General features: G+C 44.1%; 1 protein-coding gene across 1 annotated transcript; it reads right to left on the bottom strand.

The window, feature by feature from the left end:
* Nucleotides 1-2,637: 2,637 nt before the first annotated feature.
* On the bottom strand, nucleotides 2,638-14,121 carry LOC116356387 (uncharacterized). The gene is made up of 10 exons (XM_031802172.1): nucleotides 14,089-14,121; nucleotides 13,677-13,739; nucleotides 13,337-13,498; nucleotides 12,932-13,021; nucleotides 12,597-12,715; nucleotides 12,285-12,435; nucleotides 11,831-12,157; nucleotides 4,033-8,556; nucleotides 3,813-3,888; nucleotides 2,638-3,674 (listed from the first exon to the last, which is right to left on the bottom strand). Exons 1-10 carry the CDS (start codon nucleotides 14,119-14,121, stop codon nucleotides 3,568-3,570), a joined length of 5,652 nt encoding a protein of 1,883 aa, XP_031658032.1. The 3' UTR covers nucleotides 2,638-3,567.
* Between the last annotated feature and the right edge of the window lie 239 nt (nucleotides 14,122-14,360).

Here is a 14,360-nt window from a genome sequence, read left to right as displayed (position 1 = left end):
CTCTCTACCGCTCTCTGTGAATTTGATATAAAACCATCTGTGTTTGTCATAGAACGATGGGAGTAGTTTCTGTGGATGCAGACAGATTTCCAGCGTTGTGCTTTGTTTGAAGCAAGCAGTGACGGGCCCTCTGATGAGCAAATTCAATTTTAGGTGGGACTTTCCAGCCTCCAATGGCTGTGGATATTTAAGTGGTAATGCCGGAGAAGCTGGTGTTTGGAGGATATATTGGCACGGGTGTTTATAGGCCTGAGACGAAGTGCCAATACAGGTACAGGGAGTGAAGGTTTAATAACTGAAAGACATTAAACAGAACAGGAACAGCGTCTGGACAGGAACACACAACACCAAGTAAAGCGTACACAGGGAACACCACGAGGAACAGATAGATATACAGGGGCAATCAACCACGTGAAGGAGTCCATGTGAGTCCACTGATTCGCTCAATGTTAATGATGTATCCTCGAAGCCGGTGTTTGGAGGATACATCATTAACATTGAGCGAATCAGTTACGATTTCACCCGGCATAAAAAAAATGTGCTCTTGTTAGGACACTATTGTTCAGAGGAGCTAGCCAACAACACAGCTAACACAATAACTTCAAACTGGAGCTGGAAAGACTGCAAGCTAGCTGCCCTTCCTTTCGTTTTACCTTTTTTCAATTGACATTTCTTTGTATATATCCATAAAAATCATGTCAGCTGATTCATGATTTCGACTGGCTGAGAAACTGGCATCTCTCTTTCTCGTCCGACTCCCGATCCCTGCACGTTCATTACTATGGGACAGTTGGAGATTGAATTTGAATATTTGAAACAATGTTGCAGATGTCGGAGAGAGACTCATGTTTATACAAATCTCCGCTGTTGAAAACGAAATGTTAGTCTAAAGAAATGTGAGATAATGTCTAGATGCTTTTTATAGTGGAGATCAAGTTTATAACTTCCCTGCCTGGGCTGATGAGAAAGATGGAACGGAGTGCATAAGCATTTTAACGTCAGATTTAGCTGGTGGTAACTTGTGGAAAAGACACCGGCTGGAATGACCTTTTAACCAATCAGCATTCCGGATTATACCCACCCGTTGTATAAATTTGTGATTCATGTGTTATGAGGTCTTAATGTAGGTAGCCCTCAAGTAAAGCATTATGTGTGTCAAACTACTAACAGGCAGGGTTGCCACACAACATACTGGCCCACAAGTTATGATTAAGGTAATCTCGTTCACCAGATACTTAATTAGCTGGGGGATGAGGTCCTGATTAAGGTGTAGCAGCAGTATAAACACCACACTACAAAAGGTGAGTTAGGTCACCGATGAGCTGAGTCATCATGCCCCGAAAACACCTTATTGTACATGGGCATGCCTGCAGGAGAGGGAGAGAGAGAGAGAGAGACGGAACACTAGCTAGCAGACCTAATCCCCTTATTAAAGCTGAGTCTGAACTTGCATCCCAAATGGCACTCTATACAGTGCACTACTTTTGACTAGACCCCTATGGGCCCTGTTCAAAAGTAATATATTGTATAGTGAATAAGGTGCCATTTGAAATTCAGTCTGGATCTCATCAACACAATTATACAGATGAGTTTCCCCCGTTCCACTGTGCCTGAGGTTACGGTAAAGCCACTCACATGGAGTGGGCTTACGACTGCTCCTCTTTGCCTCAGCCTCTTAGAGAGGGGCTTCCCTGCTAGTATGAATGGGCCATGATAAAGTCTTCTTTTTCAATATGTGTAAATCCTCTTCTGAAAGTAAGTATTACTTTCTTTGTCTCCCCAAGTTAGGCAAACAGAGTAGTCACACAAACATGTGGTGCATAAATATCATATGTCAAATCATACTAAACTCGCTTGCCAGGCTTCACGGTTCCGGATGCAGAATACATGCAAGAATATGGCAGCTGGCCGTAAGACTCGCATGCTCCGGTAACTTCAAATATATACAACCTGAAGTATATACACTGAGTGCACAAAACATCAGGAACACCTTCCTAATATTTAGTTGCACCCTTTTCCCCCCTCAGATCAGCCTCAATTCGTCGGGGCATGGACTCAAAGTGTCAAAAGCATTCCACTGGGATGCTGGTCCATGTTGACTCCAATGCTTCCCACAGTTGTGTCAAGTTGGCTGGGTGTCCTTTGGTTGGTGGACCATTATTGATACACACGGGACACTGTTGCGTGTCAAAAACCCAGCAACTACACTGTGACATCAATAAAGGATCATAGCTTTCACCTGGATTCACCTGGGCCATCTATGTCATGGGAAGAGCACTCATGTTTTGTACACTCAGTGTATATTACACTGCTTTAATACTGCTAATTATTTTGGCAGACAGCAATGTTGTATTTCACACTAGAAACTCTGAATTCAATATACTGTAAATGATTCATCAAGCCCTTCTCTGTCAAGGCAGAGTTAGAGGAAGATGTAAGTATGCATTTCACCTATTCGACTCAGCGCATGTGATAAATACATTGATAGGATTTGACAGAAGATATTTGTCGCCATCTTGAGGCCTTTTCTACCTCTTTCAGGGCCGTGACAATTAAATAAATAAGTGAAAGTCATACAACTTCAGACCGTCTAACACCAATACAGCTTTTGTTGATCAAGCAAATATCGCCATCAAGTTGACATACATCAATTCACTTTTATTCATTTACATTATTTCTACTATAATATAAAGCTCCACAATGAATATCTTAATACTGCACTATGGATACCATTATATACCCTTATAGAAGTCATAAAATGACTAAGCCTAGGTCATACCCTTCGTGTGCAACACAAGAACGCTTCACAAAATGCTGATCCTGCGTTCTTGTGTAAAGGTTTTTTTGTGTAGCTGCTTGTAGTTATTTCTTGTGTATGTATGTAGGGTATAAACTACGCTTTAGTCCCATGTCATCAAATGAATACCTAAATTAAAATGAAAAATTATGAAAGATAAAATATGAATCCAAATCTGCAATACAAATGCTTTATTAAAACAACCATTAAAAAGTATGTAAGTGATTGAAAAATAAAATGCATAGTTCCTCAAAGCCCAAAAAGTTTAGCACCACTTTCCTAATCGTAAGAGTAGAAGCTGCTGTTGGCCTTCCCTCCTTGTCATTTTTTAATTTAGGCTAAATATCTACATCCAATTTAGAGGCTGCAATGGATGTGGATCAATGATTACAATAGGGAGAGGGCATCAGATGTACAGCACATCTAGTCAATTGGTTGGGCTTCTTAGCTTATCTTCCTAGTCACAGGAGAAGCTGTAGATGTCTGAATGACATTTAGAAGCTCACATTCCTAGTTACAGGAGTGGGAGCTAATAAGGGATCAAAAGACCCAGATGGAATTTTGGTGTTGACTAGCCTATAGTGGATCTTCCTTAAGGAGTATAAACTAATGGTAAGCTAGTCCACTGACAACCTGGTTCAAATATAGCAGCATTAAGGGACTCAAAATTCAATGAACTAAAATACAAATGTTGTATTGAGGCCAGTTGTGGTGTCCTCCTCAGATGTAGCCTGGCAAAAGCAATTGACATGGGCTGCACGTCATCCAGGCTACCCATCAGAGGACCCAGAGGACTTGCAGGTGACCAAGCGTTTCCAGGCCTTCTGGACTCCCCAGAAGAAGTCCCGGATGCCTTTCCTCATCTTGGATAATTTAACTGGCAAGAAGATGAAAATATGTAAGAATTTCAGATGGACAATTGTCTGATAAAACAATAATTTATTACTTCTATATATATATATATATATATATAAATAATTGTCCCATAAGAACATTTCCCCCCAGGAATACTCACTCATAGGTGGAGAATCCACAGCAATGTACATCTCTGGCTGGTTTGTAGTGTCTGTAAGGACGATGCTCACGTTGGACTGTGATCAGAATTCAAGAATGCACAATTAAACTTCAATTTCACTTCCTTTACATATTCCTATAATTATACAACTATACTTACTGGTACCGATATCAAAAAGCACAACCAATGACCATTCAAGAGTAATCTGAGCTTGTCTTACCTTTCTGCCGGTGGCATAATGCACCCCCTCAGATTCCGCATCCTCCAAATCATTACTGCATGAGTCTTCAAGGTCTGAGGTCTCACGGTCATATGGGTTGGAAACTGAGGGTTTCAAGATGGCCAGTAGCTTGTGGGAAACAATGACAGAGACAATGGAAAGCATCTCCTGATCCTCAAATAAATCGTCAATTTTCAAGGAGCGTTTCAAACGCTTGACCTTCCCAAGGTCAGTGTAGATGGCATCTGCCAGCTTCGATGTCATCTTAGAATTGAAACTTTTTTGCTGGCTTTCCATTTCCTCAATCAGATATTTGGCCACCTCATCGTCGAACAATCGGATCAGCTCAGTCACCAGATCACTGATCTGGATGCGCTGACGCTTGTTGGTCCTTTTTGGCATACGGCATATCTTCTTGACAAGCTTCATCAGGACTTCTTCTAATATAAGCTCCCTAATGAAGCTGGTGGAACCGGATGTCACTTGTTCCACAGTGGACCACTCTGGCTGTTCAATCTCAATCTTGATGCTGCTCTGCTTAGCTTTCTTATTCAAAGATTGACGGGTTGTCATTTCATTAAACAAGGCTGTCAATTCTTTCAAGTTGAGTGTAGATTCCAGATTTTTGGTGTCTTGAAGTTTGGATGGTGCATCCATAATTCCATTCGTGACAAGACAGACAATGTCCTTGTGCAGCTTGGGTGCCTTGTGGCACAGTATCCTCTGTAGGGCTTCCTCTGTGCCATAGCGTTGCATCAACTTTCTATGCACAGACAGCACCAACTGAAAGATGTCTGTTGCCTTCAGGCAGACATTTGCTTCCCTCCACCTGTTAGTCACCCTCACCCACAGAGCACTGGACAGCTTGTTGGTCACATCCTCAACTAGGGTCCAGCTGGCCAGTTTATCCTGGGTCCGAGGAACAATCAGAGACCGCAGCCGGACAATGATATCCATCACCGCCTCTACATGAACAATAATATACACCGGTTGGGATGCCTTCACCTCAGCCGAGCCACATCGGCTCTTAACCATGACCTTGTCCTGGTCTGTCCTAAGGCAGATGTCTGAGGAGAGCGGCCTGACAGAGACTTTGGGTACGATTGAACCCAGACGGTTGACTTCCCTGGTGACTGCACTCGCAATGGCTGTTGTCATCTCCCCGCTGCCGTGGCTCAAAGCTCGCCTCAGAGCATCAGAGCCCATGTGCTCCTCCAGCTCTCTGCAGAGGGCACTTACAATCCTTGCACTTGAGGGGCGGGAGTACGGCGTCTTGAGATCCTTGGTCATTTCCAATGCTGAGGTAACGTCTGGGGAATCGGACATGTCCCGAAGGACAGAAACCACCATGTCCATTGCCACATCAGAGAGAGTGGTGGTTGGGGATGACACAGGTGATGCAAAGTCCTCTGAGTCAAGCTCATACCCATGAAGCAGCTTGGTGATCAGGTCTACCACCACCTCTGGTGTGGAATGTAGACTGGGAGAGTCCTTGTCGGAGGTCTCAATCATACAGGATTCAATTTCACTCAAAGCCCCTCTGACCATGATGTTTGTCTCAGAGTCATCGGGTACATGGTTCTCTTTGAGGTGTTTGATACCTGCCTCACACAGCTCTTTCACATGGATGTTCTCGGAAGACATCACTGCTTCTTGAGTAGTAGGTGGTTGATTGTCTATGGTTGTAGCCATGATTGTCCTTACCATCAGAGGACAAAGCTTTGCAACCAGTTCATACTGTAGCTTAAAGTTCTCAGAGCGGCTGTAGTTCATGGGTACCTCAGGGATGTCAAGGCCCTGAAATAGCATCTTCCGTACCAGTTTGCCCACTACACCCTCCAGTAGGCAATTAGTAAGGCTCGGGGTCTCATTCCCTCTGCCACTGGTGCTGGAAGGTAACTCTTGCTTCTTGTGAAGTCCATGAATGGCCTCACTTTGCGCAATACAACCCTCAACAGGCAACTCCTCCACTGCAATCGTGTGCATAACCACATTGACGTCGTTGGTGTGGGGTCCAATCAAATGCTTCTTATAGGTTGGGTCTGTGACATATTGTAAAACCCCTCCACCTGTCTTTAAGTTCTGAGCTTTATCTCCAAATGTTCTATCCAGGAGACACAATACTGACTCAGATAGTGGGTCAGTGAACTCCTGGAGCTCTAGGCTGCTCTCAACTTTGAAGGGGCTGAGGCTACAGATGATCTGGGAGCTGTAATAAGAAGCCTGCAGCTCTCTCTTGGACTCCAGTCTGTCATGCAGCTTCGGATATAAGGCATCTGCAATGGAGTCTGTGAGCCGCTCATCCAAATTAACAGGGAAAATTTTATTCAGGCTTTTGTTGAAAGCCTCCTCTTTGGTTTTCCTCAGGATGTCCCGCACAGCTTCCCTTGGGGCAGATTCAGAAGTGCAAACATGTCCATTGGATGGTGTCTGGGTGCCAGTAAGGGATTCCTTGATCAAGAAACACTGGAGTTCGGTGGCCACTTCCTTAGACATCTCCCTTCTGATCTTCAGAACAGCAGGCGTCAGTGTAGCTTTCTCCGAGGTCAAAGGTGTCAGACCTCTGGTCAAAGTTGAGGGGCATCTGAGATGATCACCCAGACCCTCTAAGTCATCAGAGCAGGACACCGTGGCAACTTTAAATAAAACCAAACTAATAAGGTTCTGAGCCACAGCAGATGATTTTGCTGATGCTGCCTGGAGTGTCTCTGAACTAACCTGATTGGAGGCAGCCATCTTTGTTGTTGCCCTGGTAATGATGTTACTCACAGGCTTGATGGAGTAGCTCATAAACTGGGATCTCAGGCTTTCAAAGACTCCCCTCACTCGTTCTGCCTTCAGGTCTTTGTCAGTGGCAAATACACACGACTGAACAGCATAGAGAGATAGAGGGAGAGGAATGCCCACGGGTGAAGCCACATCTGTGATATGGATGGAGGACTCTGAGGGTGTCCCCTCAAGGCGCCTCTGCAGCAACTTTATCATCTCCAGGACTCTGGCATTGTCCTGTGGTGAGGTGGAACACTCTCCTGAGAGGTTCTCACTATCTAGTGTGTTCTGGATTCCAAGCAGTGTTGTGCTGAGTATCCTCCTGTCATGGGGAAGCACTCCCCTCAGTGCAGAAGAGGACCGGCTCTGTGGTGCTGGTGTGTTGCATGGTGTTGATGCACCAGAGACGTCACTTCCACTGTCATCATCTTTTTTGGTCCTCATTATAGTAAGGATTTCGTCAATAATCTCATCACTGTAGACTTCTAAGTCCTCTGTGGTATCATGGGCCGTTGGGGTGGCGATACTCAGAGTACGACCCCCAAGAAGTTTGAAGGACGTCTCCGACCCACTGCCAAGAGGGCCAACAGACACACATTGCAGTGTTTCGCTTGATGACGAAGAACAACTGGAGGAGAGATCAAGCAGCTCCTCTTCCAAAGTCGGAGAGGAGGAAAGAATTCCCTCCATTTTCAGGACAGAGATAACATCCGCAAGTGTTGAATCTACAAGGTCCTCACCTAGTGGGCTACTCCTTAAGTGGCTGACATACACCCTTGTAGGAGAATGGGAGACTGTGGTGGGAGATGGAGAGCCCTCCTCACCATTCACACTTGACCGCGCCTCCACAATTGCTAAAGACTGGGAGATGACGGAACATACAAGTCCGCCAGCCCGCTCAATAATGGAGGGGAGGGAAACATCCAAAGGGGCTGGAGGTGTCACACTCCCTCTTTGGCCATTTCTATCTTGGCTGAGGCAGATCGACGAGACCTCAGTAGCAAATTGATTCTCCCGCACAGGGCTGCTGCTAGAGTCAGGTCCAGGAACATTTGAAATGGAGCTTACAGTCAGGGAGCAAGGAATTACACTCCTACTGTCTGAAAGCTTAATGGAGCAGGAGGAGGGGAGGCTGCTGGAGGAGAAGTTGGTGTTGGTCTCTTCGCTGGAGATTAAGGAGGAGAAAGGGGCCAATGTCAGTTTGACAGGGATGACATGCCCACGACCTACCACAGCAGATAAGGTTCCAGAGTAGTCAGTGGCAATAGGTGGTTTCGCAGAATCTGGTTTAGCAGATTGTAGTTTAGCAGGTGGTGGTGTCGCAGATTGTGGTTTATCACATGGTAGTTTAGCAGATGGTGGATTGGCAGAACGTGGCCTAGCAGCCAGGAGGTTCTTAGTAGAGATCTGACTGGAGAAAGAGTGTGCTCGTTCCTCACTGGACAGAGAACTGCTGCTACAATAAGTCTGGACAGCAGTGACTGGTACATCAATGGAGATTGGGGAGGACCTACTGTCAGGACTCTGAGTGAGACAGATGACATTGACTTTGGAGAGTAGGGAGGTACAGCTGACAGAGCCCTGGGTTGAATCTTCGTTGGTGTCTTTGCTCATGGGGAGCATATTCTCTGCAGCACTTTCTGAAGCTCTCAGCCTTATAAGGTCAACCAAGGCAGGGATCAGGATGCTATTTACCTCCTCCAATACTGAGCTCGTTATGTGCCCAATCATGAGCAGCAAGTCCCTAATAGTAATCTGTATATATGAACATCAACAGAATTGATTCAGATTTACAGTATGTTGGAAATCAAAACACATGTTAATACATATTAAATTATTTTAAAAAGTTAACCTTTCTTTCTTTAGCAATTACTCTATATCAAATGTGCTGTCTCCATTGTTGCAACTTAATCATCTTCCTCATCTAGACTTTTTACATTTACCAAAGTGGCAAACGCATATCATATCATCCAAATACAGTGGCAAGACAAAGTATATGAACCCTATTGGAATTATCGGAATGTCTGCGTAAATTTGTCATAAAATTAGATTTAATCTTCATCTAAGTCACAACAACAGATTAACACATTCCGCTTAAACTAATAACACACAAATGATTGTATTTTTATTGTCTATACTGAATACATAATTTAAACATTCACAATGTAAGTTGAAAAAAGTATTTGAACCCCTAAGCTAATTACTTCTCCAAAACCTAACCTGGAGTACAATCATTGGGACGAGATTGGAGATGTTGGTTAGAGCTGTGTGCCCTAAAAATACTCACAAAATGTGAGTTTGCTATTCACAAGAAGCATTGCCTGATGTGAACCATGCCTCAAACAAAAGAGATCTCAGAAGACCCAATATATGAAGAATTGTTGACTTGCATAAAGCTGGAAAGGGTTACAAAAGTATCTCTAAAAGCCTTGATGTTCATCACTCCACGGTTAGACAAATTGTATATAAATGGAGAAAGTTCAGCACTGTCGCTACTCTCCCTAGGAGTGGCCGTCCTGCAAAGATGACTGCAAGAGCACAGCGCAGAATGCTCAATGAGGTTAAGAAGAATCTTAAAGTGTTAGCTGAAGACTTAAAGAAATCTCTGGAACATCCTAACATCTCTGTTGACGAGTCTACTATACGTAAAACACTAAACAAGAATGGTGTTCATGGGAGGACACCACGGAAGAAGCCACCAAATAAAAACATTGCTGCACGTTTGAAGTTCGCAAAAGAGTATCAAAATGTTGCGGATTCTGTGGAGAGATTAAACTAAAGTTCAGTTGTTTGAAAGGAACACACAACACTGTGTGGAGAAAAAAAAGCACAGCACACCAATATCAAAACCTCATCCCAACTGTAAAGTATGGTGAAGGGAGCATGGTATCATGGTTTGGAGCTGCTTTGCTGCCTCAGGGTCTGGACAGCTAGCTATCGTCGATGGAAAAATGAATTGCCAATGAATTGCCAAGTTAATCAAGACATTTTGCAGGAGAATGTAAAGCTGTTCGCCAATTGAAGCTCAAGAGAAGTTGGGTAATGCAACAGGACAACGACCCAAAACACCGAAGTAAATCAACAACAGAAGAAAATATGCCTTCTGGAGTGGCCCAGTCAGAGTAGGGAACCTCAACCCGATTGAGATTCTGTGGCAGGGCCTCTCGAGAGTTCGGTTCACACCAGACATCCCAAGAATATTGCTAAACTGAAACTGTTTTGTAAAGAGGAATGGTATAAAATTACTCCTGACCGTTGCTCAGGTCTGATCTGCAACTACAGAAAATGTTGAGGTTATTGCTGCCAAAGTAGGGCAAACCGTTTATTAAAACCAAGGGTTCACATAAACTCAGCAAAAAAAGAAAGTACACCATACGATTATGCTAGGTCTAGTCACAGAAAAACATACAGCCATTTTCCAGCCAAAGAGAGGAGTCACAAAAAGCAGAAATAGAGATCAAATTAATCACTAACCTATGTTTTGTTCGATAAACTTCATATTTATTTCCAAAAATCTCAGTTTACATTGGCGCGTTATGTTCAGTAATGTTGTGCCTCAAACATCCGAATTTGCAGAGAGCCACAACAATTTACAGAAATACTCACCATAAACTTTGATCAAAGATACAAGTGTTAGAGCCTGGGTGCAAACCCAGAGTCTCTGGTGGCACAGCTGGCACTGCAGTACAGAGCCCTTAAGCACTGCGCCACCCGGGAGGCGCAGTGGACATTCCTGTCTTGCAGGAAATCTCGCACAGAACGGGCAGTATGGCTGGTGGCATTGTCATGCTGGAGGGTCATGTCAGGATGAGCCTGCAGGAAGGATACCACATGAGGGAGGAGGTTGTCTTCCCTGTAACGCACAGTGTTGAGACTGCCTGCAATGACAACAAGCTCAGTCCGATGATGCTGTGACACATCGCCCAAGACCATGATGAACCCTCCAACCCCAAATCGATACCGCTCCAGAGTACAGGCCTCGGTGTAACGCTCATTCCTTCGACGATAAACGCGAATCCGACCATCACCCCTGGTGAAACAAAACCATGACTCGTCAGTGAAAGGCACTTTTTGACAGTCCTGTCTGGGACAGCGATGGTCGGTTTGTGCCCATTGGCGACGTTGTGCCGGTTTCCTTACAACAGGCCTACAAGCCCTCAGTCCAGCCTCTCTCAGCCTATTGCGGACAGTCTGAGCAGGGATTGTGCATTCCTGGTGAAACTCGGGCAGCTGTTGTTGCCATCCTGTACCTGTCCCGCAGGTGTGATGTTCGGATGTACCGATCCTGTGCAGGTGTTGTTACACGAGGTCTGCCACTGCGGGAACAAACAGCTGTCCGTCCTGTCTCCCTGTAGCGCTGTCTTAGGCGTCTCACAGAACGGACATTGCAATTTATTGCCCTGGCCACATCTGCAGTCCTCATGCGTCCTTGCAGCATGCCAAAGGCACGTTCACGCAGATGAGCAGGAACCCTGGGCATCTTTCTTTTGAGGTTAGTATAAAGGCCTCTTTAGTTTCCTAAGTTTTCATAACTGTGACCTTAATTGCATATCGTCTGTAAGCTGTTAGTGTTTTAACGACCGTTCCACAAATGCATGTTCATTAATTGTTCATGGTTCATTGAACAAGCATGGGAAACAGTGTTTATACCCTTTAAAATGAAGATCTGTGAAGTTATTTGGATATATATGAATTATCTTTGAAAGACAGGATCCTGAAAAGGGGAAGTTTTTTTTGTTGCTGAGTGTACTTTTTCCACCCTGCACTGTGAATGTTTACACCGTGTGTTCAATAAAGACATGAACAAGTATCATTGTTTGTCTATTGTTGTGACTTAGATGAAGATCAGATAACATTTTATGACCAATTTACGCAGAAGTCCAGGTAATTCCAAAGGTTTCACATACTTTTTCTTGCCACTGTACTTGGATATGGATTTCCCAGTAGATGGGAGACAGGGAAGCAGTAATATGCCTGCAGCCCCCAAAGAGTGAAAGCTGGGAACATGTTCATGACCAAAATGACCTACCACTGACGGGCTAGCTGAATGTGGTGAGCAGGTCATCACAGAAGACAAGGTTCCAGAGTGATCAGAGTCACTGCTAGGTCTTTCAGTTGGTGGTCTGGCAGAACGTGGTCTGGTAGTTTGTGGTCTGGTAGTTTGTGGTCTGGTAATTTGTGGTCTGGCAATATGTGGTCTGGTAGTATGTAGCCTAGCAACCTCGAGTTTCTCAGTCGAGATCTGACTGGAAAGAGTGTCTATCGAGGAGGTGGAGTGTCTGAAGGGAGAGTCCATTTCCAGAGGTGTGTGTGTCTCCATGCCCAGGGGTCTCCAATCTCCCATCTGGCTACCAGGCTAAGAGAGACGGGTGAAAAAGAGAGGCAAATGGATGAAGATACCAACAGAAACACTGAGGTCCTACTGCTGCTTAAGCAACTGTGTGTTGATATCAGCCCTAGGAGTGCCGCTGTTCCATCCTTACCTGTCCAATCACCGACCAGCGGATTTGGCGCTCCAGGCGCAGCTCCCTGCACACTTCTCTTTCCAGTTCCTTAAGCCTGAGGCGTCGTTTCACATCCCAAGCCAGTTCGGCCAAGTGAAGGTTCTTCCCCTCTTCCATTTCACTCTGAAAACTTCACATACAAGGGAACATAAAACATGATTAACCTTAATACTCAAATTGTCCACCATATCTATTTCTTAAGTTATTGCTAGATAGGAGGTCAACGTGATTCCCCCCCAAGCTTATGTTTTTTTTAAACAAATTTGAGTAAAAGATTCTAATAACACTCACGTGTTCTTGAAGTAGTTTCTACCCTTGGCAATGAGCCAATCTCTAACATCCGTCAGTGAGATGTGGGACGGAACCTCCCCTTGCTGCTGCAAGACTAGGAACTGCTTCAAAAGCGTTTTCTGAGAGAGAGAGAGAGAGAGAGAGAGAGAGATTCATTTGCACCCTTGCCTTCCACAAGTTTTTCCTGGTCTTGTCACGTGATCAGAAAACCCTTTCCCGATCCATGAGCGACAGCAAGTTACATACACAGTTGGAATAAAACGCATGGAAAGATGTCGAACAATATAGCATTTGTGTTTTTATAATTATGCATCTAGAAAGCAGACCACTCTAACCTGCTGGGCACAGCACTGCTTCTCCCATAGCAACTGAACTGACTTGATGTAGCTACTGTAGCGATTGTACTCTTTACACGTACACAGCACCTGAAAGGGAGGAGCCACAAAAGAGCCATTTTTAGAGGAAGTTCATGTGTACAAACACCCAATCCCAAATCTACCTCTACCCGAAACCCCAATATTGATTGATTTTGCCTTTATTTAACCAGGTAAGACATTAAGAACACATTCTCTTTTACAACCTGCACTATCAATGACCATATGTAGATTTGGATTTGTGTAAACTAAGCAAAATGGCAAACATTTCACCTAGTCATCATATTGCTTACACCTGTCCAATTTTCTCAGTTCCATATAAGTGTCACTTTTAGATTTTGGAAAGAAAAGGGAGGTCTGCCTTGCCTTCTCATTTGAGGTGATGAGTCCTTGCTTAACCAGCCGCTTCTTCCTTGCCGGATGGCGGAAAAAACTCTTCAGGTGTTTGTCGTTGAGGCAGTTATAACTAACATCTATGACTCTCATGTTGGGGTCCAACAGGTCAAATCCTGGGGTCTCCTGATGGAGCTGTGGATTGTGTTTTAACAAACCTCAATGTCAGGGCAATGGATACTACAGTGGGAATGGTTTTGGAATTAGGACTGGAAATGGAAGGAAGTCATTAAAAATATATAATTAGGTAACATTTCATTTGAAAGAAATTGAGGATCTCAGATCATTTGGAATGTCATACTATCACACTAACCTTCTCCCCCAGTTTTCCTCTGAAGAATACAGGGAATGTCCTTTCTGGGGCTTCCTGTAACCCCTACAAAGACAGAGACAATCATGACAAAACTTTTTAGACGTGGGGTTTTGGTAATGGTTTTGATAGTAGACCCCATCCCTGTCACTTGGTTTGCAATAATTCCACCTTTTGCCAATTCACTTGCATGAAAAATGTTGAACCAAGCTTATCTCTAAAACAAATTTGTTTGATCCATTTACATTGTTAAACTATCTTTAAACTAGTCAACTAGCCGTAGGCCTACATGATGACTGATTCTGTAGGCTACATATTCATCTCATAGACTTTCATCATCCATCTTTAGAATTATACAAATGTGAAGCGACATTATTATGAAGAGCGAACAAAGCATTATCCTAGGCCTACTCACATTTTCTTCTTCTTTGCCCGCACTTTTTGACATAGTAGGTATATTGACTAATATTGTAAACAAGTGATGTCCTAACTGAAACTTGATTATCCTGTGTCTCCAGAAAAGGTATGCCCGATGCCCTCAAGTAAACGTGACCTAGACCTATGTTGTTGTACTGATATAAACACTATGAAAGGATATTGTAGCCTTAACCTACTGATATAGTCTACAGGCTTATTTATGGTGTGCCCGCTCCATAAAGCACACCTCCAGTTGTGACTGGGTTTGCT

This window comes from Oncorhynchus kisutch, linkage group LG22 (assembly GCF_002021735.2).
Source record: "Oncorhynchus kisutch isolate 150728-3 linkage group LG22, Okis_V2, whole genome shotgun sequence".
Taxonomy (NCBI): domain Eukaryota; kingdom Metazoa; phylum Chordata; class Actinopteri; order Salmoniformes; family Salmonidae; genus Oncorhynchus; species Oncorhynchus kisutch.
The sequence above is the reverse complement of the archived record's forward strand: the minus strand, read 5'-3'. Positions and strand labels throughout refer to the sequence as shown.